Below are 24,765 nucleotides of genomic sequence, written 5' to 3'. Positions count from 1 at the left end.
CTCTCCTGCTCCAGGCCCTGGAGATGCTTTGTGGAGCCGCGTGGCACTCCGTGAATGACTGCTGCTGCTTTTTCTCTCCCGCAGCTGATGACCAAGCACCCTGCCAAGCGGCTGGGCTGTGGCCCAGAAGGGGAGCGGGACATCAAGGAGCACGCCTTCTTCCGCTACATCGACTGGGACAAGCTGGAGCGCAAAGAGATTCAGCCTCCCTTCAAGCCAAAGGCTGTAAGTGTGACTGTGTTACGTGTGCTCCGCCTCTCCCCCTCTCCCGCACGCTCTTTCTCTCCTGCACAGTCTCCCACTCACGCTGGTGGGTGCACATGCACACGAGCATATGTGCAGGCGCTGCTCATCTTACCCGCAGTGTGGAGGTATCACTTATTTATCCGTTCAGAAGATCACATATCTGTAGATTTGGCACACGGCAAACAACTGTTGTGAAAGAGTCACTTGCTGTACCGCCTGGATGCTTTGTCTCGCTCTGACTTACAGGGACAGCAACACCCCACGTTTCGCTCGCAGATTTAATCGCGTTGCAATGCTGTCACTTTGTTATCTCGGGGGTCAGTCTTTCTGTCTTCTTTTCTCCCTTTTTCTTAAGCTGAACAGGTTTCGCTCTCTCTCTTTTGAATCTAAACTTTATTTTAACATCTAGCTCAGCAGCATCGTCTGCCCCAGTTGGTAACGAAGCTGTGTTTCACTCAGCACTTTCTCTCCAAGGTAAACTCGTGGAAGGCTGGAGCCTGACTTGGGTGTGAGCGCTAATGCGGAAATGCAGAGGAGTTCTGCAAGGAGAACGTGGCTGCTCCGTGTCGTGCCTGCCTCTCTCTAAGATGGGTTTCGCTAGCGAGGGACGTGCTGTACGCGCTAGGGACTCGGGAGCTCTGACTCTCTCAAGCCCTGCAGCAGCATGGCACCACGTATTTAAATGTCAGACAGATATTTTTGCAAACTTAACTCCTGCATAGTGATGCCTTTACACAAACCTGAGGGGCTGCTGTGCTCAGAGGCTTTCACTGCAGTGCCCACAGCATGAGCAAAGAGAAACACGCTCCTTCCTGCGTCAGGAACACAGGGATCCAGGCTGCAGGGCAGCTTGTGCTGGGTGCGGGCAGGGGTCTGAACCGCAGCCGGTTCTGCTTTCCAACAGGAGCGGCGTCTTCGAGCCACTAGCCTGTGTAGGGTGGGCATTACTGGGAAAGCATTGACTTTGATATCAAAGTGCAGTAGTACAGAAGTCTTTGGGGGCCATTTGCACACGCCCTGGTTTGTTTGCTTGGGATGGGATCTAGCCTTTGTGCTAACGGTGCTCAGAGACCAGAGCAGAGTGGGTCTGAGCTCAGGTGGGGCAGCAGAGCGCTCCAGGGTGCAGGATCCCAGGCTCCCGAGGCTTTTCCTTACCCTGTAAGAGTCTGTTTCTCCTGAAGCCTGCGGCTGCTGTTGTTTCTCACCTCTGTGCTCGTTTGCTGATGGAACCGGCGCTGTGTCCCTCCCCTGCTGTCTGCCCTTTCCTCCTGCGCAGCGCACTGTTGCGCTGTTTGCCCTGTGTTGTGACATGGTGTTACCTCTCGGTTGTCGTGTTACAGCTGAAAACAATTCTGTCACAAATGCCTTCTCACTGTTCTTATGTTTTAAAATATGCAAATTTTATCTTGTTTTAAACGTCTCATTTCTTTAAAAATCCTTTTGATCACGGACTGTGGAACAGGCACTGGTAAGCTGTTGCCTGTTGCCTCTCACCTAACGGCTGCTGTTGGGGAAAATTCCGTGTTTGATAGGGCAGGAAGATTAGTAGAAAGGTAGGCGCAGTTGATTTAGGATTTAGGTAGGATTAAGACAACTCAGGTACCTGCTGATAGCTGATATTTCAACAGCAATGCATCTGTGCAGAAAAAGCTGCTGCTTTCATGCCATCTGTGAGCGCAGATCAGAGCAGCACAGCAATGAAAATCTGGGTTTGGGCAACTTCAGAACGTATTAGGGTGGGAAAGGCGTTGCTTGCTGCTTCTGACCTTTAGCTATTTGTGCAGGGGCCTGAGCACCTGCTAGAGCGGGCGCTTTGTGCTTTTTACCTCTGCCTGAGTCCTTTTCCTTTTAAATCAGCTTTTATAAAGATAAGGTTACAGAGGTTGCTGGCAAACCAAAGTTGGAAGATGCTGAATAACACGCAAATGCTGTGGGCTCGGTGCCTGCCCACGAGCTGCAGGAAGCCCCCCGAGTGGCTCACCGCGTGGACACCACCCCGGCTTCGCAGAGGTCACACAGAGGTGTGCTAAGCACCATGCCAACAAATTTTGCTTAGCAAAAGGTATCGCAGCTTGGTGCTTGCTCATTGCTCAAGCAGGATAAAAGCCCCCCTTGCACACACGGCTCTGTGCTGCCCCTGCATCGCTCCCCAGGCAACAGCCCCGGGCTGCGGGCAGCTCGCCGCACAGCCCTCCCTGCTTGGCAGCGCGTCGGCAGCACCCGCATCTTCTTTTATGCCATGTTTCTCTGGTTTTTTAGCAGTTCTGCGGGCAGTGAGCGTGGGTGCAGGTGAGGGCTTGCCTCACCTCCCCAGTGCCCAGTCGCCAGGGAGGGTTTCACCGCACCTCTCGCAAAGCTGCAGCCAAGAGAAAAGCGGCCACTCGGCCCTCCGCCTGACTCGGGCGTTGCATACCCTGAGCTGAAAATAAATTCCCAAGAGCTCGTGCGTTGCTTTGTGCTTTGTGCTTGATTAACCTTTATCACAGAGACGGTAACGAGACAGATCAGGGTCCGGGTTGTCTTTGGCGTGCAGAAAGTCAGCGGTTTTGACATGGGGCTGTGCTTGGCTGCTCCTGGGTTTGGTTTGTGCATAACAATTCCTTTCAAGGATCTGCATTTACCCTGGGAAGTGTATTTACACTTGCCTGCTCTCTCCATCTCTCATTGAGATAATTATTGTTTTTGGTATCTAATTACTCCTTTACTTTACATAAAGCCTAGTGATTTGAAAAGTCTCCTCATTTTGAAAGCATTGAAATCACATGGCAGAGCACAGGATTGCTCACAACAGGACAGTGGTTTAAAAATTTGCTTTTAATCTAATAATTTTTAATAGCATAAATGAATATTCCTCTAATTACTTTGAATTAAGTGATAGTGAAATGCCATTTATAGACCCGGATTTGAAAACATTCCGGTTCTCCTGCCTGTGCATCTTGGTGGCTGCAGTTTCAGTCTCTGGGGAGGAGACCCAGGGACACGGGCAGACACATGCTCGCCGGGTCGTCTCCCCAGGGGCTGTGGCTGCAGCCATGGTCTGGGCCAAAAAACTGGGAAAACGAGGGCGTGTTCAGCCTGCTGGGAATGCAGACTTCATCACAGCCCAAAAACAACCATCCTTGGCTTTCTGTGATCTTTGATCGCATCTCAGGGATCAATGGAAAATATTTTATGATGCCTTTTGTCTCTATTTGAAATCAAGCTAGAAGCTGATAAAATAAAAAGGCTATCTTCTAAACTGACAGTTTTATTTCTGCTGCTAGAAAAAAAAGTCATTTTCTGGTGGCTATAAATATTAGGCAGGACACATTGGGGATTTATGTAAGATAAATTCCCACCCTCCCCCTTTCTCCATTCAGGATGGAGTGATGCCTGCACATTAATAAAGCACTAAAGGCAATTTTTCACAGCGTGGCTTTAGATAAATGTAAAAATTCATACGGCATGTCTCCCGTCCTTTAAAGAGGAACTTAATTTTAGAAGCTGTAAGGGATGGAGCTCCTGCGGGTGTCGGCCGCGTGCAGCCCGGAGCAGTAGGACCCTTCTCCCTGCCCCTGCGAGCGGGCAGCCCTCGCCTCCGTACCGGGCGGCTGGCAGCGTGCTGCCACGGAGCCACCTGGGGCGAGCAGGGTTTGTGTTCCACCAGGCACCGGGTGGCCTTGGTACGAGTGTGCTGAGCGGCACCTCTCCAAGGTAGTTTCAGCTGCTGTCACCATAACAGGACAGCACAGATGCATGGTAACAGCCTTTAAAAGCTGTGTTTGGGGTTGGATGGAGCTTCTGTAAACCCAAAGACAATTTCCAGCCTTAAAGTATTTATTTTATCCATGAGAAAGCACACCCTCCTCTTTGGGAGCTATTTGTTTTGTTGACCAGGCAGTGTTATACATCAGAACAGAAGGTCTGCAGGAATAAAAACAATCTTCACAAATCTGGACGCAAAACATTATGGATAGGTGCAAGTTCTAAAATTTTCCAACCACATATTCTTGCCTTATTGCATTATGGTGAGAATTGTCATTTGCCAATATGCATATTAAAAGTATATTCGTACCTTCTATCCCAATAACTGGCAGCACTTTACAAGGATTAGTTTTTAAATCTTTCTGATGGAGTTGCTTTTGTTGATTTTTTTTAAGACAGGACATTTCTCCTTAGCGAAAAGAAGGCTAGTGCTGTCAGACATTTCACATGGGCTGCCTCGCATGTCTCCACCAAGATCTCGTGAAGCTAATAGGCAATGACAGCTGTATTTTCAAAGCACTGTACAGCTTTCAGTGTATATTGGATGTTGATAGAATCTGCAGGTGAGCTGCTTATTACCAGGTAAACCCTGCTATGTCGTGTGTTACCGCACTGATAACCTTAAGCACGGCAGACTTTCTCAGTAATCTCGCTCATAGTGTATTTTATCTCAGTGCTGAGGGGGAAGACTGGTGACAATGTGGCCTGGCAAAGCCCATGGCTCTTTGTTTCATGATGTTAGCTTCCAGCCTTTGTGGAACTGGCAACTTCAATTTTGGGAATTTATTTTCTATTTTGACGTTAATATGATGGCTTTCAGGAAGGCGTTGGGCTGATGCTGACTTGTCAAACATCTAAAACATGCTTTTGCAAGAATCTAAAGCAGTGCTTGGTTGCGTGGTCTGCAGTCTACCAGCTCTTCCCAAAGAAACTGGAGCTGTGATGGGCATTGTTCCAGCTCCTTACGGTGGGAATTACCAGCTTCTCAGGAGCCCACCTTGCGTTAGTTTCTGGATATCTGTGAACTTTGCTGCTGCCCTGCATTAGAGAGGGGTTGCTTTCGGCATTTGAACCACCCAGAAATGAGGTGCACTGCCTCAGCAATGCCCGGGACTGCTCCTGCAGGCGAGGCTCTCGGGGCTGTCAGTGCGGCTGCACACCTGCGCCACGGGGAGCTGCGACGTGGCCCTCGGACTGCCCCCAGCCTCGGCAGAGACAGGGGCTGGGGTCGGACGCGGGCTGCAGATGGGGACACGGGGATCGCTGGGAGGATAACCAGAGGTCAGTGCTGCCGCTTCACGGGCACATCCCTGTTAGTTTGTGTCCACCTGGTCCTCCTGGGGAGGAAATTCAGAGAGAACATGGGGAGAATTGCCTGGGGTAGGGTCTGTGCACCTAGTAGGGCTCGGTAAGGCAGGACAAGAGCAGCTAACCAGCCGGGCCCGCCAGTCCGCTCGCTTTGCTTGTGTCTTGTGACTTCATTACCCATCCCCTTACTGGCTTTCTGCTGTTGGTTTTTGTCCCGGGCTCTGTGTTTTCTGCTGCATGGACTCTTACCCTGCCTTTGGAGAGGTCGTTTCCCACCGGGGTCTCTGTGCTTTCAGTAAGGAGCTTCCACAGGGTGGCTCCTGGAGGGCACCATGTGGGCAGCATCGTCCCGCGTAACCGCAGCGCTCCGATGAAAGGCCTCTTCGGAGGCTGCATGAAAAGGCTGCTCAGGCTCCTTTGGGAAGCCCTCGTTTTACTACTGTTCCAGTAAACTGGCTTGCACTGTGTTTGCCTGTTCAGTTATGAGCGTTTTGTTCGGATTTTTGGGTTTCTTTTTTGCCTAACTCCTCCCCTGGGTAGCACCGACTCATTTTTGTATCAAAATACTTGAAAAAGAAGCTGTGTTTACCCTGAGTGCTGCAGTTACATGGCCACAACAGCACAGGAGGGGGGTAGGAGGGGGAAGGTGCTTCCAAGGTCTCCGAGTGCTGAGTTAGAAACCGTGTCCAGCTCAGGGCCATGGCAGGAGATGCGCTGGGGAGCAGCAGCTTGACAGAGGCAGGCCAGAAGTGGGCTGTGGGCACAGACATGCAAAATAGAAGGATACGGTGCTGTGGAGGAATGGGCTCAGAGGCCAGACATGCAGGTGTTCAGCATGGCTGTAGCTGGAGTTAAATTGACTCAAACGTTACCTGTTGAAGTTTTTTTGGAGACTAGGGAATAATAAGTGTCGCACTTGTTGCTATAAGAATGTGGTAAGAGCTGCCAAAAGAAAACAGCAGTGGAGGCTGATGGATGTTCCTCTTGTCTTCCCTGAAACCTCCTCTCTGGCAGAGTAAGGCACTGGGAGATGTTGAAGTTTACAAGTATTTGCTTTAATATTTTATTACATTTAGTCTGATGTTTATTAAAAATGTAAATCTGTTTCCTCAGCAAATGAAAGTTAAATACCAGGAGGAATTGTCCCAGCACTTTAGGCATGTGTTCTCCGTAGGGAAATGGACGGGGAGAAGAGACGGGCTGAGCAGTGCTGGCCTCTGCATCTCTCCTGGGGAGGCAGGGCCAGGAGAGCACCGTTTGTGTGACGGCACCGATAAGAGGGGGGGTTCACCAACCCTTAAAGCGGAGTCATTAGCTGCAGTTCATACGGGATGTGACATGCATGTGATAGGTGGTAATTGAGCGCAATTTGTGGCTGCTGCAGTAACCCAGCATCCACCTGTTTTTAGCTATTGCTATTATTATTATATTAAATAATCACTTGCAGCACAGGAAGTTACAGGACCCTTGTTTTGATTGCTAAGAAAATTAAATAAAGCGTCTGGCATGTCGCCCTGCTCCCGACCTCCCCGGTGCGCTGCAGACGGAGGCGCAGCCGGCCAGGTCCTCGGCTGCTGGCTGGGCACCAGCTCCAAGGCAGCCAAGGGCGATGCTGCCTGGCTCCAGGGAGCTCTGGCTCTCTCAGGTGGTTTTTCTGCCCCGCAGCACTGTGCCAGCTGGGCCGTGCCACCCAGGCTCCACTGCTTTTGGGCTCTTCTGTCACCCGGCGATGCTGGGAGGGAGCTCGCCAGCCCCCCTGGCTTCCCTCCCCGCCTCAAGCAGCGTTAATAGCTGCCTTCAAGGGCAAGAGAGAAATGGCCGTAAGAAGGGTGTTTAAAGACAGCCAGCCTTGTGCAGGTGCTGTAGAGAGCTCTCGGGATGCTCTGTACAGAGAACTGCACGGCTGCCACGTGCACAAAGCTGCCGGCTTGAGCACCCCAGTGCCCCAGCTCCTGCTGCAGCGGCCGGGCTCTGCCTGCCCCTGGCCAGCCCTGGCCAGCCCTCCGTGCCCAGCAGCAGCCTGGGAGCAGCGGGGATGGGGCCTTGGTCGTGGACGAGCGTCCAGCAGACACATCGGGAAGGGACAGAGCAGGCCTGGAAATTTCCAGCAGCACAGCTGCCTGCACCGAGCCTCCAGCCAGCAGTGGTTTACACAGGAAGAGCTCTGCAGAAGGTGAGAGGCCCTCTCCTTGAACAGCAACAGGGAGAATCATCTAAGCAGCCCAGGCTTGATGAAAACTTGCAGTTCCAGGACAGGAGGAGTGATCAAGCGCAGGCACATATCTGGCTACAACCTAAAACTGCAGGGATCTTTCAGAAGAGAAACTGCGTGTGCATGGCAGTGTGGGACAAGGTAGGGGACTGCATGCAGACAGGGGAAAGTCAGCAAGTAATTGCATTCCCATCTCATTCCTCTCTTGCAATTACTTACCATGGCGCACCCAGCAGATTTGTGTCGGTCTCTGGCTATTCCATGAGATACCATCACCTGACGACTAACAAAACCCATGAGTGTTTTGCACGTTTTTCTTTTCTGCCATTTGCTGTGTTAAAATAACCCGCTCTGTGAGGTGTGACTGGGAGGGGTTGCTGCAGACCGCATCCCGTTTGCGTTTGCTTTGTTTCTCCACCCACCATACGTTCTTTTCTTCCCCTCTCATAGTGTGGACGCAATGCTGAAAACTTCGACCGGTTTTTCACTCGCCATCCACCCGTGTTAACACCTCCTGACCAGGAAGTCATCAGGAACATTGACCAGTCAGAATTCGAAGGATTTTCCTTTGTTAACTCTGAGTTTTTTAAACCTGAAGCCAAGAGCTAAGTAGCTGTGCAGATCTCATTCCTGCATCTTTATCATCCAGTCCCAACTGCTGTTGTGGTGACATTTTCCATTGCAAAAGCTGCATTCATGGTTTTTCTTTAGTAATACTACTAGAGTGACCATATTTCAAAGCCAGAAGTGTCTTCACATGATTTGGGGCATGCCTGAAGGGTAGGTGATGTGCAGTAAGTAAACACAATGTTTTTATGAAATTTTATTTGTAAAAAATGAAAATAGTGTGTTGGCTAACAGGTAAAATGGACAGATGTCAGCCATGATGATTAGGAGGAATCTCTTAACCATGTGCTTTGATTCCCTCTCTGCCCCTTTCTAACTCTTTTAATATAATCATGAAATTTTAATCTGTTGCTTTCTTAGCCTTAGTGGCAAGTAAGTGGTTTTTTACTGAGCCTTTCCCCTGGTGCAGGCACGCATCCTGCAGTGCAGGTGCTGCCAGCTAAGCCTGTAAGCTCCTCGTAAGAGTGGAGAGTTGGTCAGGAGAGCTGAGATGCTGCAGATCCTTGCTTCTCTGGTAGTTGTACCACGTGTTGGCTTAACCCACCACGGAACCTCCTGCCTCCCCCATAGACTTCTACGCACATGTGTGGGCAGGCACCGCTCTCCTCGTTGGGTCTTCAGTAGCAGTGATAAATTATTAGGGAAGCCAGGTCTGCTGTTTACACAGATTTCTCCTGATTGTGCAGTTTCTAAGTAGCACTTTTATCATCAAAAGAAACATATCCAGCTGTAAACAGGAAATACGAAAGAGCTGCTGTAGATGCTTTCAAATCCATGGTCACCCTAGTAAATATCACACAACATTGGTTCTCGTACCAAAGCATTTTCTTTTTTTTTCTTTCAAATGCCAAAGCAATTGATTGAGTTTGTTACCTGCGCTTTAAATGTGTCAAAAATGGTATTAACACAAATGAGATGCTATTTAACATTGAACAGTATTGTGAATTCTGATATGAAGCTTGTAAAGAAATTTGTTTCAACTAATACTCCTACTTTAAAAAAATGCCGCTAGATATTTAAATTGCCTAAGTTTTGTTTCTGGCATCAAAGAAAAGTTTCTGGCCGGATGCATTTCTCTAGGAACAGTACCAAGCGTACAGCTTCCTTTTATACTGTTCTGCAGATGTTCGTGGGCTGTCACTTTGTATCGGTCTGCTTTCAGTTGTAACGTGCCAATTTTTTTTCCCCAGTACTGATGATAAAATAAAAAAATGTGAAATAATGTGAAAGAAACCTGCATTTGTTTGGAAGTAATGAAATTCTACAGGCCTGGGCTCAGGGATGCCGGGAGCGCCACGCTGCGGGCTGCCAGCCGCTGAGCTGGGACCGTGCCGGCTCCGCGGTGTCCGGCGAGCAGAGCAGGCAGGAGCACCTGGCACAACGCTGCCCTGCACCTCCCTGCTCCGTCTGACCAGCGTGCAACGCCCTGGGAGCATCTTCCAAGCATGGAGGAAGCGCGGAGGCTGTGCATCAGCAGCAGCAGCCAGCATCGGCCAGCGGTGAGCCTGCCAAGCGGCCTCACGTGCACGAGAGGCGTTTTTTCTCTCCGTTGTCCCTCGGAGGAAGGACGACTCGGGCATCGGACGGCCCTCCTGTGGGTGCTGCCGTTTGGGTATCCCTTTAAATGTCTTGAATGGAGACAATCGCAGTGTGCGCTGAGGATTTCTGGAAGCTGCAGTCGCAACTATCTCGGTGAGGCAGCATGCCGTGTGTCGGTGACTCATCGCCCTGCCTGCTCGCTCTCAAAGGAGCAGTTGTTAAAAGCAATTGGCAGTTTCAGCTAAAGAGGGATTACAGGTTCCTGCTAGCCTCCCTTCTCCTGAACACATGCAGAATTTCCTTTCTGTCTTTGGAAACCCACTTCTGCTGAATTACCGCGGTTGTGAGCTCTGCAGGATTTTTCTGAGCAGCACCGGACGGCAGCAGCGCTCGCGCCAGCAGGAGCCAACCCCAGCTGTGCCCGGCCTGCGGGAAGGGGCTCGGAGGCCGCGGGGTGCGAGGCTCGGGATGGGGACAGGCACTGTCCCACCAGCCCCATCCAGGCTGCACGGGGCCAGGCGTGCCCTGCAGGAGCCCGGGTGCTGCTGCCACGCAGTGCCCCCACGCTGCTGTGCCCTGCTCCGCTCTGTCCTGCCCCGCACCTCCTGGAGCCCCTGAGCCCTTCACTGGGGGCGTTTTCAGCCTTGAATTTCCCCATCCTTCTCCTCTCTCTGTTTACCAGATCTGTGTAGCCATTCCCTACCTGCTTACAAGCTATTCGTCATCTTTGACAGAGGCCAAATTGCCAGCAATTTCAGACAAAACTCAAGGTAAGAAATCAGCAGAACCTGCTTTGCTGCACTCACAGCTGAGCTCTCCTGTTTATGCGTTTTCCTGCCAAGGCCCTGGAGGAGCGAGAGGCAGAAGCTGCGGGAGGAGGCTGTGCAGGGGGAGCCGGCAGCCCCGAGCCCCTTCCCAGCACAGCGCCGCCAGTTCCGGAGCTCTCTGCAGCCGACAAGCCACAGGTTTCGCTCGCCCCGAGGGCTCCCAGGCTGAGCACTTGCTGCAGAGAAGCAGCCCCTGGCACCACCAGCAGAGACTGCTCCGGAGGGCTGGGGACCACCATGGCAAGTTGCACACATGTCAGATGTGCCCGTTTTGTTCCCCGTCACAGCGTTCCTGCTCGGGGAAGCTCCTGGCTCGGTAGGACAGCATCGTCTGGGTGCTGGTTCGTTCGGGTTGATGTGGCCCTCGGGAACCATTTGACAGCTCAGCATCCCGAGAGCGTGGCGGGAGCCTGGTGCCGGCACCACCTCCTTCCTTCTGCACGTGCTGGGGTCTGCCCTACACTTACATTTCTGCTGCTTCCTCCTTTGTCTGGCAGAGCTCTGCATCTGAAGTCTCCCCTTCCCCACTCCTGCTCTGTGCCCCCAGATCCTCCCTTTCTTCCTTCTTGGCGTTTGGGAGGCGAGTGCGGGGCTGTGCCAGCTCCAAGCTGTCTTGTCCGAAGGGAAAGCTGCAGCCCCAGCTCCCGCGGGGTGAGCAGGCTGGGACCGCTGGAGCCAGCAGGGCAGGCAGGGTTCAAGGCTTTGCTCACTTGGCTGTGCATCCACCTCCTGGCTTTTCTCCAGCTCCTTCCTTGCTCCTTGAGCTCCGTCCCTGTTTTTCTTCTGGCTTTGTCTCCTCTTGGCCATCCTTGGCTCTGTCTGCCCTCTCGTCTTCCTCGCAAGGCTGGAGCTGCCTCAAAGCAATACTTCCCATGGGGAGCAGCATCCCCACGAGGATGTGGTGGGCCTGGGCCACCACTCGAGTTGGAGCTCGTCTCCAGAGGGTCGATGCAGCTGTGGTGGAGAACACGTTTGTGATGCAGTGCTCCTGTGCAGCGCCGTCAGGAGCCAGGGCTGGGCGGAGGGCAGGGGGCCGGGCTGTTTGCCATATTCTGGCCATGCTCCAGCTCGGGGCTCAGAGGCGCTGACATCTCTGCCCCACCACCAGCAGGCACCTGCAGCCCACGGCGTGGTTTGGGACAAGAGGAGCTGCTGTTAGAGGGCAGCATATCGCCCGCTGGATGCTTCATCAGTAAAGAGCCGGTGGATGGCTGTGGTGGGGAGGGCAGGCCAGGCTCCCCTGGCACTGCAGAGGTCCCGGTTCAAAGGCAGAGGATGAAAAATGACCGTTTTGCAGGTTCCTACGAGGCACCGAATTTGTAACCTGCAGGGCCACTTGTCCAGCCCGGCAGCTGCTGGCGCAGGGGGCGCTGGCTGTGGGGCTCCCGAAGCATCCCAGCCCTGGGGCTCCTGCTCCTCTCTGCATCAGCCTGGCCTTTGCCATAGCCCAGCCTTCAGCCAAAAGGGAGCCACCGTCGTGGTGCAGGCGTGCCCATGGGGCCAGCACAGGTGCCCGGCGGAGGCCGGGCACTGCAGCAAGTCGCAGGGATCTGCTGGTAATTAGAAACACTGGGAGAGGATTGTGAATGACTGAGTTTCCTCCCCATTTAAGCTCCTATGTAGAGGCACTGCTGGAAAGCCCTTTGTCCCTACTTGCTTTAACAGCAGCACGGAGCAGCGGCGGTTTCACAGCCCCGCATTACGCTGCCGGCCGCTGCTGCTCTGCAAGGAGCATCCTCCCTCCGTGTGCTGCCCTTACGGATGAAGGATCCTGGGTGCTTATGTGGGATCTTCAGCGCCTTGGTTTCCCCTTCAGCCCAGGCTCGGTAACGTCCTGCAGCCAGAACGCACCTTCACTAGGCAGAGGGACTGATTGACGTGCTAATAGTAGGTTCTTGGTGCTGACTGAGACAATGACTTCTTTTTTTTTTCTTTTTTTTTTCTTGGATGTAGTTGCAAAGTTGTTCCTTTTATGAAATTAAAATGATAAAAGGTTGCATATGTGGAATTTTCATTCTTTGAGGTTTTGAACTGCTGTGTATTTTCTATCTACAACCCTGGAGCAAATCACATCCTCACCTTAAATTAAATCAGTAAAACACTGCGTCGATCAATGCCATATCATGACGTAATCTAAAAAAATCAAAGTGAAAGGAGCTCTTACAGCTGATCATTTTGTGCAAATTTTGAAATCGTACTGAACGTTTACTTCCATCTCGAGGCGTGTTGCTTCCTCCAGGCTCCTCCTTGCGGGTGTGAGTGCAGTGCTGGGTTTGCATGCCGGGAGCTGCCGCTGTTCTCTCTCAGAGCCAGGTGCAGGGGTGCTCCCTCCTGTCCTCCACTCTCCGGTTGTGTGTCAGAAGCGAGCCGGACAGACGCCGCGCTGCCCTCGCCCTTGGTGCCGGTTGTTTTGTTGCGCAGGGGCTGCGGCCGCGTGCAGGGGACCCGGAGCGCTGCTCCCAGTCGCGCAGCCTGCTCCCCGCTCCTGCGCCCCGCGTTACCTGGTTTAACTCTGTGCTTTCCGTTTGACAGAAAGACAAACGAGACACTTCCAACTTCGACAAAGAGTTCACCAGGCAGCCTGTGGAGCTGACGCCCACCGACAAACTCTTCATCATGAACTTGGACCAGAACGAGTTTGCTGGATTCTCCTACACTAACCCGGAATTTGTCATTAACGTGTAGTCGCGGGGCAGACGCTGCCCTCCCTGCTCCCGCAGCCAGAAACTTCAGCTCGCCTTGTAAATACCGACACTAGTCTTCCGGGATCAGCAGTGCATACATACATACCCTCATCAAAACACGACGACCGCTTGTTTTAGGAGGCCTCTGTATGTGTGTGACACTTGCTAGCTTGGGTTCCCTAGCTGGAAATGTGCGGGGTTTTGAGTTAACAAGCAGTAATACTTCTAGGAACTGTAGTTGGTGGTGGCTAATAGAGTTTTTAAACAGAAATATACCAAATTGCTACAGTCTTTGTAATTTTTGAAATCAGATGCTGAAATTCTGGTGAACTTAGGTATTCACAAATTGTTTCCGTTGAATGCTAAGCATGGTTGATATTTTAAACCGTTGTGCTGAAGCTTGCAATGACTGTGAACGTGTCTTAGAAGAGCCTTTTGTTCGAGACATGGATACATTTGATCAGTGTGGAAAAGTCTGCTTGTAGACATACTTATATTTTTAAATGCCTTGTACATACAGTCACACCGGCTCCCTGAAGCTGTCTTCCTCCTTAGCCTGCTGTAAGCGTGTGCGTTTCACCACATCCCTTCCTATTACTCAGGCATTAAGACTACAAAATGAATTTCATTCCGGTTCTTGTAAATCAGAGCAAATCTTTTTCTAAGTGAAAGGTGGGATTTTTTTTTTTTAACATCTGGAACAGTTTGCAGTTTTGATATACTATGTCAGCACTCCCATAAATCTTTCTCCTGTTTTTTCACAGACACTGTCGAAATTTAACAGCTCTGTAAAGGATATTAATATTCTACCAAAACAAAACACATTTATATTCTCGGTTTACAATTTACCAACTGAAAATATGCCCGCTACAGAAGGGCTGTACTGAGGGCTATTTATAAAGGTAACTTTTATACTTTATACCCTCTGCTGTTATCTTAAAGGCTCAAAATCATGGATTTTACAGGCATCTTGGTTTACCTGATTTCAGCCAAAATTCCTGGGGATTTTATTCAGTAATCCAGGACCTTCTGCATCGTTTCAGAACCCCTGACTCCCAAGGGGAAACCGCAGCCGACGCTTTGGCAGCGAAGCTCGCCGTGCGTGGGGCAGCGGGGCTGGGTGGTGGCTGCTGCCCGCAGCAGGACCAGGGCTGAGCGTGTGCTCCCGTGGCACTGCTGCCATTCCTCCCCTGGCACACACGAGTTCGGTTGGTTTGCAAAGAAAGCACGTGCGTTTTTTGAAATACGACCAATTCTAGTGTAAATACACATTACTTCATGAGTACGGGGAAAAAATGAAGGTGGAATTTTCTGAATCATGAGGAATCTTACCAAGGAAATTCTGGTTTGTAGGTCTTTTATAAACATCAGACTCTACCTTTTGAAATTCTTTTTTCAATGCCTCATTAAGTGAAAGGACTGCTGGAAGCTAACGCTGGTGCCGCAGCTGCTGGCTCGGTGCCGCGAGCAGGTCTCCTCGTCCCGTGACCAAACTGAAGGCCGGCCCTGCCTTGTGCGTGTCGGGGTGTGTGAGCTGTGGCCGTGGTCTCAGGTACTGAGCTGGGCTTGAGGAAACAAAACAAAACACAGAAAAACTGCAAATTGTGCCAGATGGACAAGGGGGCTTGTGGGCAACTTTGCATCAGACTAAGACCGGGAAAGTCGGAGTTAGTTTCTGATGAGAGTTCCCATAACCCCGGCACACGTCTCAGAAGACGTCTCGCCATCTTCTGCAGACCACAGTTGATGTTCAGAGCATGTATGTTACTGTAACTTTCAAATCTGTTGCTGCAGAATTAGTATTACTTAAATGGTGAATGTTTTTAATTTCTGTATCTTCAGACCCGAAGACGCTCCCGCGGTCCGGTCGCCCGTGGGTTGCTGTGGTACTGTAGTGCTGCGATGCTCCCGGGGCCAGGAGGGCACCCGCGGCTGTACGGGATCGATCCACGGGCACTGCTGTAGAGGGAGTTGCGTCTTTTTTGTCTGGGACTCGTGTGTGTGTTGGAGTGACACTTCTGCATGGAGCAGGCTTTGCTTAGGTGCGGGGCTGTGCCGGGAAGGCGTCCTGCCCACGGGTGGCCCAGCTCCGCCGCGGGGCAGCTGCGGTGGCACGCGTTGGGTCTGTGTGCATCTTCGGGGTCCTCACAGTACAGTCTGTGCCCCAGGGAGAGCTTAGCGAAGGCAAGGTCCGAAGCCCAGGGAAGTCTGCAGGGTGTGAGCATTTCTGATGTTGCCCATTCTGCTACTTTCAGTGCTCTTGGTTTGAGGTTTATTTCCAGATTACCTGTTTCTTCTGTGCAGAAATGTAAAATGGAATGTGCCTGGCCCTGCACAGATGCTGGGATTTATACAAACTCCTCCAAGGAAGGGCAGAGTGACAGTGGTTGACTCACTGTTTGCCGTAATTTGATGATTTAATCTTTACTGTTGGATGAGGAAAGCAGTGCTTCAGGAAGATGCTCAGATCTGAGCGGCTCAGGAGGCTCTGTTAGTCACTGGGGGCTCTGACGCGTGGCTGAAGCCCAGTAAGACGTTACTGGGCAGTGCTGGCAGGCAGCTGCAGTGCACCCCAGCTGTGTGACAGCGCTGCAGCGGCAGGGGGACAAGGGGACAGTGTGCTTGTGCCACTGGTGGGGCAGGAGAAGGGTGCTCACGGGGACAGGGGAGGCATCTCAGCCTGCAGCTACAGGCAAGAGAGAAAGCCTGGGGCTGTGGTACCCCATGGCCCTGCCTGCATGGCACAGGGCATTAGGGGCAAGCCCCACGTCCCCACAGGGCTGCGGTGGGACTGGCAGGGGTCTGGCGGTGGGACCCTGAGCTCCGCACCTCCGGGCCCCAGGTGCAGGAGGAGGAGACCGGAGGAGACATGAGGCACTTGTGGCCACCCCCTGCCAGCCGGGGACAAGGACAGCAGGTCCCGACCTCCACCAGGGCTGGTGGCACCTGGACACCGCAGGTAAGTGGGGTGCAGGTGCCTCGGGAGGTCTCAGCGTGGTGCAGGGATGAATCCGTCCCCAGGGCTGTTTTTTCCAGCACCGATGAGGAATAGGCCAGGACTCCTTGGGGCAGGGGCAGATTCCCACTCCTGCCCGCTGGGATGTGCGGGCTGCTCAGTGCCTGCACCTCCCCGGCGTGCCCTGACCTTCCTCCTGGGAGTGTTACCGAAGGAAAGGTGAGAGGGCTGTGGCTTTGGTCCTGTCCTGCTGCAGCTCGAGGTGGGAGCAGGGGGAGGCTGCTGGGTGCTCGCATGGCCCTCGGGGACAGTGGGAGTGACGGGAACGGAGCAGGGCAGCAGGGATGGGGGAAAAGCGGGGCTGGGTCTCGGCCAGAAAGCGCCTGGTCCTGGCGGTCTCTGCAGCGGGCTCTGGGGGGCTGGGAGACCGCAGGCAGAGCAGGGTCAGCTGCAAATCCTAATCTGCTCTGAGGGCTGCCGGGCAGCTGCATGGGGCTGGAGGCAATGCCAGCCGTCCCGAGGCAGGCACTGCACAGCCTGTGTGAGCTCAGTGCACGTCTGGGCCAGGACTGGCAGCACAGCAGCGTAGCCCCAGCGCAGCGGCTCCCCGGCCACCCCCTGCTCAGCGACTGTGCCGCTGGGATGCTGCTTACAGGGGGCACAGGGGCCCTGCTGCCACCGCTGTGGTCCCCTCTGGCCAGACATCAGAGCAGTCGTCTTCTCTAGATAAGAGAGCCATCACCAAATGAGTTACTGACCCTTTCAATCCAAGTAAGAAATAAATGCAAGTTTGCATGGTGGCAGACCCCCATGGGTGGTCTCAGAGATGGGATGGTGAGAGCAGGTTCTAGGCAGCAGATATGTTCTGGTCATTTAGTCCCAGGATCTCTAATAGAAATTGTGATTTCTAGCAGAGAGTGCAAGGATATAGCTGTTCAACTGGTAGGGCTTACATCTGGAGTGGGGAGCTCACCCACACAAGTGCTGCAGCTTGTCTGCTTTCGCAGTCGCAGGTGAGCCATTGAGCCTGCAACAGCAAAAGAAGCAACAAGCATCTTGCTCCATGCATGGAAGTGTCATCCAAGCTGTTTATTTCTGATCACGTTCAAACTGGCAATTAAAACAAGGAAAAAAGAAAAAAAAAAAAGAAAAAAAATGTTTATTGTTGAACAGTTTGTGTTTGTGAATTTGATTTCACCTGCAAGTATTTGATGAATTTTCTACATCCTAGACTACCTGCTCTGTGTTTGTCAAAAGATTCTCATAAAGACCTCCTTTTAGATGGGCATATACTCTTTATTCTATTTGCTGCATGTATGAAAAAAATAAAATAAAATATATAATTTTAAAGAAACTGTGAGAGCTTGGCTTCCTTTGCCTGCAGGACTCTGGTGGGCGTGGGGAGGGCCAGCAGGAACACCACAGGACCCTGCGGGTGGGCAGCTGCCTCTGGGGCAGCCACCCCGAGGGGCCCAGCTGAGCAAAAGCTGAAATGTTCAGCTTTTCTGTGCAGAAGGTGCGTATCCTTGTGGCTGGAGTGCATCACCAGATATACAGGAGTGCGATCCAGGCCTGGAAACCTTCGGCTGCGGGTACCTAAAGACACGCTTAGACCAAGGGGAAGGGAAGGCGCTGGTTGTTTGGCTCTTCGGTCACTTGCTAAATAAGGTGGGTTACGGCAGATGCTCTGCCAACCAGCCCGTGAACACTTGTTCCCAGTCACCATGCACCACGCAGTGGGCTCGGGGAGGCAGGCAGGATGTGCCCTGGCAGACCCTCTGCAGGCACTTTGCCGCTTGGCTGCGGGCAGAGGACTGCACCTGAGGTCCGGGCTGCAGAGGTGCTGGGGAGGGAGCGTACCTAAACAGGGGCACAATGGAGCTGATGTGGAAGCCAGCAGTTCCCCCCTGTTCCAGATAACCAGGAGTCTTGCTGACACGCGGGGCCAGCAGAGCCCTCCCAGATGGCCCCTGTTTTGCTGGGGTTGTACCGGGAGCTGGTGCCCGCAGAGGTGTCAGCACCCTGCTGCTCTGTGCTGACCCCAGGCTGCCCTTGTGCCCGCGGGCCCATCTCCCCTTGGACCTGTGAGTCCCTCTCTGCTGCTGGCTCCAAGCACAGCCCCTGCTTCCAGCTCCACCATCACCATCATCCCGTCCCCTGGCTGCGGGGCTGGTGCAGCGGTCGGGCAGGGCAGGGCGGTCAGCGGGGCTGCGGTGGTGTCCAGCAGCCCCAGTGCGTGGTCTCGGTGGGTCCAGTCGAGCCCCCCTCCGGTTCAGTGGTCAGCACTGACGTGCCCAGTCCCAGCATTTCGGAAATGCTTCTGAGCTTCAGTTGTTCTGGCTTCTGCAAGTGAAACATTTGGTTTTGTGACACTTTCCTTAATTATGGGAGCTAATGACAAAACCATTGTGACAAATGACTCAGCTTTTGATAGTGAAGTTAATTAATTCTGAAGTTAGAGTCTCCATTGGAGTATCTGGAAAAACCCGATTAAGAAGTCTGCTTACCCGCTGTAATATGGGCAGCAAAAACCTCAGTCCCTACAACTTGCCAGGTAAAATTCTCCCCACCGCGGCAAGGGGGTGGTCTGCTTGGAGCAGGGATAATAATGGCTAGACATTAGCACAGCAAATGCCTCCTGAGCCATCTCTCCATCCATCAAAGGCATCAGGAGGAACACAGCCTCATTAATGTTTGAATGAGTGACCAGAAGCAGCTTTGCGTTAGACTCTGACCTTCAAGAGCCGTCTCCCTGAAGCCATCTTTCATCTCTTTCATTTGCATTACAATCCTGTTTGCCTCATTATTCGTTATCCTCTTCTTCTTCAAAGAATTTAAATCAAATCAATTAAATTGTGGTGGGTTGGAGCAGCAGCAAAGCTTTTATGGGGGCTCAGCCCGGCCCAGCTGGACTCAGACTACAAAATATCTCTTAATCTACTGCTATTTGTTCTTTTATTACTTCTGTCATACAGTTGCCTTACAGAATCCCTTTGATAATCTTCCTCCTTTCAACCCATCCAGTTGCATTCATGCTTCGTGCAGAGCCTGGTCTTCCTGCGACCTTGGGAATGGGATTCCCTCGGCTTCCCTCCCGCAGGATGGGATCGGGCTGTCCCTGGCGGGGCTGCTGCGATGGGAAGATGTGGAGCTGCGCGCCGTGCTTGTACGCTCAGAGCCAGCACGGAGCAGCTGGGGAACCCTGGGGCCCTGGCACGATGTTTGCTGTCCCGTGTCATCCCCTTTCCCGTCCTGGACTTGTTTTGTGTACCCAAGGTATGAGAACGGGAGGAAAAAGCAGATGCAGTTGTGGCGTATGCCAGTGTGCGCAGGCAGTGCATGCACAAGCAGAAGTGTGGGCAAAGTAACGTGGGCTTTAGCATGCAGCAGCTGCCAGCACATTCACCCAGCTCTCCCGAGAGTCTGGATGCTGTTTGTTTCCCCATGCATGGCCACTCCTGCGTAGCCTTTGCATGTTCCCATGATAAGGAGGCTTAACAAGAGTGGATTTCTGTTTCTCTTCCCTGCTATTTTTATTGCTACTAAACCGTAGGAAGCCCAGCAGGGAGCTGCAGAGCTGGTAGGCAGCCGCATAGGCTCGCACTGAGGGAGCCAGCTCGGGTGCGGGCAGTGGGCTCGGGCTTGCCATGGGTGCCTGTGCAGCGGGTGGCAGCCCCCTGCCCCCGGCCCTGCCCCTGTCTCACGGGGTGAGATGTGGGTGCTGCGTGGCCACCCGCCTGCAGCACCTCGGTTCTTTGTGGGGAGCTGCTGCCTGCTGCAGCACCACGGACACGACTGCTGTGAGTCTCAGGGCAGGGCAGGCACAGGGCATTGCTCACCGGGGTCACAGCCCGGAGAAACGCCCCGAACGCAGCTGCACGTCGTGTAAGGACACGCCAGCCTCACCGCTGGATTCCTTCTAGAGCAAGTAGATAGCAACCAGCGTTTCCAAAGCACGTGCGGATATAAATAATCCACTCGTAGGAGTGGGGAAGGATGAACTCATGTGCCAAAGGCTCCGGAGTCCTTATCCCCTTGCAGCCCCCAGGAGCAGGGAAATGAAGTGAAGACCAGATGAGGCTGGAGCTCGGCATCTTGCTGCATTGCTAATGACCTAAACTCGCCTTGTATCAGCATCTCTCTTCCTTCAAGGAAAAAAAAAACTAATCCAGCTAGGGATTATTTCTGACTACCTACTTTCTGTCACTTTGCCAATGTAAAAGCACCAGAGCTTTCATTGCTGGATTTGGAAGGACAAAGCCTAACAGATCTTGGTTTAGGACATTTCTGTCTGCAAGGACAGATTGTTTTTTTTTGTTGTTGTTTTCTGGTTTGTTGTGTTTTGTTGTTGTTGTTGTTGTTTTTGCACAAGTTGTCAAGTTTTTGCAGCAGGGTCTGATTTCTGTTGTTTCTACTTTGCCCAGCTCAGAAGGGTGCAGGTCCATGAGCAGGTATCTGGTGATGGACACGTCATTGACCAGCAAGGGGTGACAGGAGCTGGAGCCCGAGGAGCCAAGGCTGCGCAGGGCAGGGCACCGGGCTGTGCTGCTGGAGCACACAGAGCTGGAGATGCAAGTTGAGTTGGCAAGGTCCCCAAATTCTTGTTGACTGCACATCTCAGTGAACCCCTTGCTTGTCCCCTTGTCCCCACATGTGGCTGCTCTGGGCAGAGCTCCAGGATCACTCCTGGGACTGGCTTCTCCATGCAATGAGCGGTGGGAGGGGTGCAGGGGTGTCCCTGCCACCAACCCGTCCAGGGGCCACCAAGATCCGAGGTGTGGACTTTGGTTCTGTTTGAGCTTGCTTTGTTAAAAGCCTAGGAAACGGTACATGTGCACTCTGCACACACCTACACACACGATGTTAAAATAACACAATTAAGGCTGCAAAATCCCCCACTCAGAATGCAATTTGCAGCCCCTTCGCTGTAGGTGTGAGATATCTTTGCTGCCTCCTCCCTGGGACGCCTGCCTCTGCGCAGGACGGGGGCCCGGGAGGCTGCTGCTGCCAGGCTCTGCCCCACGCACCGCAGGGCTGGGGGTGGGCGGTGGGACCGGGGGGGGACGGGGGAGCTATGTGTGACTGGGGCAGTGTCCTGGAGCTGCACGGTCTGTCGCTGCACCTTGCCCCAAGCCACCTGCGTGGCACCCCTCGGAGCCCTCAAAACAAGCCTCCAGGTGCCATCACGCACGGGGCTCATCTTGGTGTCACCAAGGTGTGGCCTGTGACCACCGCGTGCTGCTGCCAGTGCCAGTCGCAGATCCGGGCAACTACTCTAACCCCTCCTCAAAAAAAAAAAAAAAAAAAAAAAAAGCAGCACGGGAGAAAATTCTGTGATTCAGCTTGGGTGGATGCTTCTGGCCATGATCCCTAAGTGCCTGTCCTCCTCCTCCTCCTCTTCAGAGATCGATGTCCATCCTCCCATCCCGCTGAGGACTGCTGCTCTCCAGACAGAAATGCTGGAAAAGCACAAGCTGCTGGAGCGATGGCCTTCAGAGTCAGCAAAGGCAGCGAGCAGGGCAGAGGGCTCATGGCGGAATGGAGAATGAAGCCGGGCAGTCAGCACAGCCCGTGCGCTACATGCGCTGGGGAGAAATAGTGTGGCGTTGTAATTAAAATGCCCTACCTAATGAGTACACACAAAGGAGGTAATTTAATGTTGAGAAGGGTACTTAATTTCCACACTACTTAATTTCTCAGTACCTCATTTTTGGTAACCTTCATAATTTTCTGTTTGCGTTTTGAGAGTAAATAACTAGTATTTACAAGTAAGTGCATACAAATGAGAGCCGTAGGAGTGCACACTATCAGGTAAATCATACGCTTTCCTGTCTCACCCGCAGCCCTTAAAAGAGTTTTAATTCAAGAGGTGGATATGTTATAGGGCTTATTTGAAAGGTCGCATGAGTCATAAGCTCATCCAACTGCCTGCAAAATCGTTTGAGAGCGATGCGGAGCTAGCGGCGAGCCAGAGGGTTTAGCAGAAGCGGTGTGGGGCCCCCCGGGATGTGCCTGCTCACGGTCCCCGCTCCGGGCCGCCCCCGCCACGGCCCGGCCCGGCGCTGGGAACCGGCCTCGGGCCGGGGCACCCCGGGGCGCCCGCGGCGGGGCCCCCGACGGGTGCGGGCGCAGCGGGGCCGTGCGGCCCCCAGCCCCTGCAGCCTCCCGCGGAGCTCCCAGCGCGGAGGGGAGAAGCGGGGGGCGGCGGGGACCGCGGAGCCGGGCTGCCCGGGCCGGGGGTGGCGGCGGGGGGGTGACGCCGGGGGGTGGCACCGGGGGGTGTAGGGGGGTGAGGGGGGCGGGGGCTGCCCCGCCCGGCGCCGGCCCCCCTCCCGCCCGCCCCGGGGCAGTCCCCGCCCGGTCCCCGCCCGGTGCCGGCCCCCCCCGGGCGGCGGTTTCCCGGCGGCGCGGCCCCCCCGCGGCCCGCCCTCCCTCCGCTGCCCCCCGCCCCCGCCGCCCCCCGCGGATGCCTTGGCCGGGCGGCGCGGGGGAGGCGCCGGGAGAGGCGCCGCGCTGCCGGCCGCGGGCGCACGGCGGAGCCGCTCCGCTCCGCGCCCCGCTCCGCGCCCCGCTCCGCCCGGGCCATGCCGGCCGGGCGCCCGGGGGCTCGGCGGCCCCGAGCAGCGCCGCCGCGGGGCCCCGGCTCGCCGCGGGCCGCGGGGGCATGAGGCGCCGAGCGCGGAGCGCGGCGGCGGGCGGCGGCGCCGGCCCTTCCCCTGCGAGCCGCCGCCGTAGGATGAAGCAGCATGAGGATGTGTGACAGAGGCGTCCAGATGCTCATCACCACGGTGGGAGCCTTCGCAGCCTTCAGCCTGATGACCATCGCCGTGGGCACCGACTACTGGCTCTACTCGCGCGGCGTGTGCAGGACTAAGTCCACCGGCGACAACGACACGAGCCGCAAGAACGAGGAGGTGATGACCCACTCGGGGCTCTGGAGGACGTGCTGCCTGGAAGGTACCGACCGCCCGCCGGCCGCCCCGCCGCCCCCGGCCGCTCGCCGGGGCCCTGCCCAGCCCAGAAGTTCGGGGGAGGGCGGGGGCGCCCCGGGACCCCCAGCGCCGGGCCCCGCGCCCCCCGGGCGGAGCTCCCCCGGCCGCCGGCCCCTGCCCACGCAGGAGGGGCACGGGGGGGGCCCGGCGCGGCCGGGGGGAAACTTTCTCGGTGGCTCCCGCACACGCAGGACGCGGGGTGCCGGGGGCGGCGGGGAGCGGGGCTGGCTGCGGGCAGCCGCGGTGCCTGCCCCGAGCGGCGCGGTGCGGGTGCGGGTGCGGGTGCCCGCTGTCAGCGCGGCGCGCCTCGGGCTGAGCGGCCACAGGTCCCGCTCCGGGCCCCGGGGCTCGCCTTGGCGCGGGTCGGTCGGCGAGCACGTCCCCGCAGCCGGTCCCCAGCGAGGGCTCTGCAGGCACCGGGTGCAGCCGGCGGTCCTGCAGCCCGGCCCCAGCGACGTGCCAGCCCTTCCCCTCGGAGCAGCAGAGCGGGGCAAGGCGTCCTGCTGCCGCCCCACCGCCGCTTCTCCCTCCGTCCCTCGGGGACTGCGCCCCACGCCCCGCCTGGGCTGCCCCACGGCCAGGCTGCTCCGCCACGGCTGCCCCACGGCCGGGCTCCCACCTGCCCGCCCTCGCAGCTTCGCCCCGCTGCCTTGGCCCTGCTGCAGCAGCACCCCGCTGGAGAGGCTGCTGCGGTGGTCCTGCAGCACAGACCCCTGCTTGGGGGGCGGTTGCAGCCCAAAGTTCCTGGCTGAGATTTACACGAGCAACAGCAGGCAGGGCTTAACCGCGAGCCTGAGTGGAGCCTGGGTGCTGGTACCTGTGCAGCAAAAAATGGCCGATGGAATCACCCTGGGCGTTAAGTTCTAACATCAATGGCAGCAGTTGGTGGCCTGCAAGCTAACGGGGAGCTGTGGCCCTGGTGGTGTCAGGCTCCCCCGCCCCGGAGCAGCGCCTGACGGCGGGGGCCAGCGAGCCGTGGCAGCTGAGCTGCGCCTGCCACATCGGAAAGTTCTCGGTGAGTCACGGCCCCAGATGCAGAAATCTCCTGCCTGTTCCTGGTGCTCAATCCTAGACCCGGTGAAGTCAATCGGGGCTTTCTTATTGATTCAAGGAGGTTTTGGATCATGCTCTAATTCCATAATAAATAATTGGAGATAATCTGTCTCCCTTCTCAGGCTGAGGGAACAGAGGAGGCAGCAGACAGGGCTGTGAGAGATGGGATCACTGGAGGCATGAGTAATTTCTAAAATTCGTATTTTTGCTGGCTGTGGGTTTTTTTCAGTGGATGCTTTATGTTTCCCTCACTGCCATAAATCACTGCTTTGGAAGAAGCTGGTGCAACCCTGGTCTCTTGGGCACAGCATGCTCAGGAAAGGGCTTAACGGTGCCGTGCCGGAGCTTGGAGCTGAATCACAGGTCAGTGCCCCAAGCCCGGGCACAGGGCAGGGAGCAGCGGGGACGCACCCACTGCGGGGCTCATCCCTGCCCGCTGCTGGCTGTCCCTTGTGGGCCGGGCAGGAGCGGGTGCAGAGCTCTGCACAGGGCCGTGCTGGTGCTGCGCATGGGCACAGGCTCTGGCATCCCTTGCGTGTGGCTGCAGAGTGCGGGCGGGCAGTGGGGGCGCCCAGTC

At 54.9% G+C, this 24,765-nt stretch overlaps 2 protein-coding genes across 3 annotated transcripts in view; both read left to right on the top strand.

The window, feature by feature from the left end:
* The window catches only part of PRKCB (protein kinase C beta), a 119,446-nt gene extending 101,979 nt beyond the window's left edge, over window positions 1–17,467 (top strand). The window contains exons 16-17 of one of the 2 annotated variants that reach the window (XM_066977446.1): window positions 85–225; window positions 13,036–17,467. In XM_066977446.1, the coding sequence (XP_066833547.1) occupies window positions 85–225; window positions 13,036–13,188 (294 nt within the window). In that variant the 3' untranslated portion in view covers window positions 13,189–17,467. Of the gene's footprint in view, window positions 1–84; window positions 226–7,960; window positions 9,371–13,035 lie in introns of those variants that run through there. The other variant, XM_066977445.1, reaches the window with a different exon arrangement.
* A 5,188-nt stretch (window positions 17,468–22,655) lies between these two features.
* The window catches only part of CACNG3 (calcium voltage-gated channel auxiliary subunit gamma 3), a 29,814-nt gene continuing 27,704 nt past the window's right edge, over window positions 22,656–24,765 (top strand). Inside the window, exon 1 of the mRNA XM_048066535.2 lies at window positions 22,656–23,100. Coding sequence (XP_047922492.2) covers window positions 22,890–23,100 — 211 coding nt within the window. The 5' untranslated portion in view covers window positions 22,656–22,889. The remainder of the gene's footprint in view (window positions 23,101–24,765) is intronic.

Source organism: Anser cygnoides, chromosome 15 (genome assembly GCF_040182565.1).
Source record: "Anser cygnoides isolate HZ-2024a breed goose chromosome 15, Taihu_goose_T2T_genome, whole genome shotgun sequence".
In the NCBI taxonomy this organism is placed as follows: Eukaryota; Metazoa; Chordata; class Aves; order Anseriformes; family Anatidae; genus Anser; species Anser cygnoides.
This window is presented reverse-complemented; position numbering and strand designations above follow the sequence as displayed.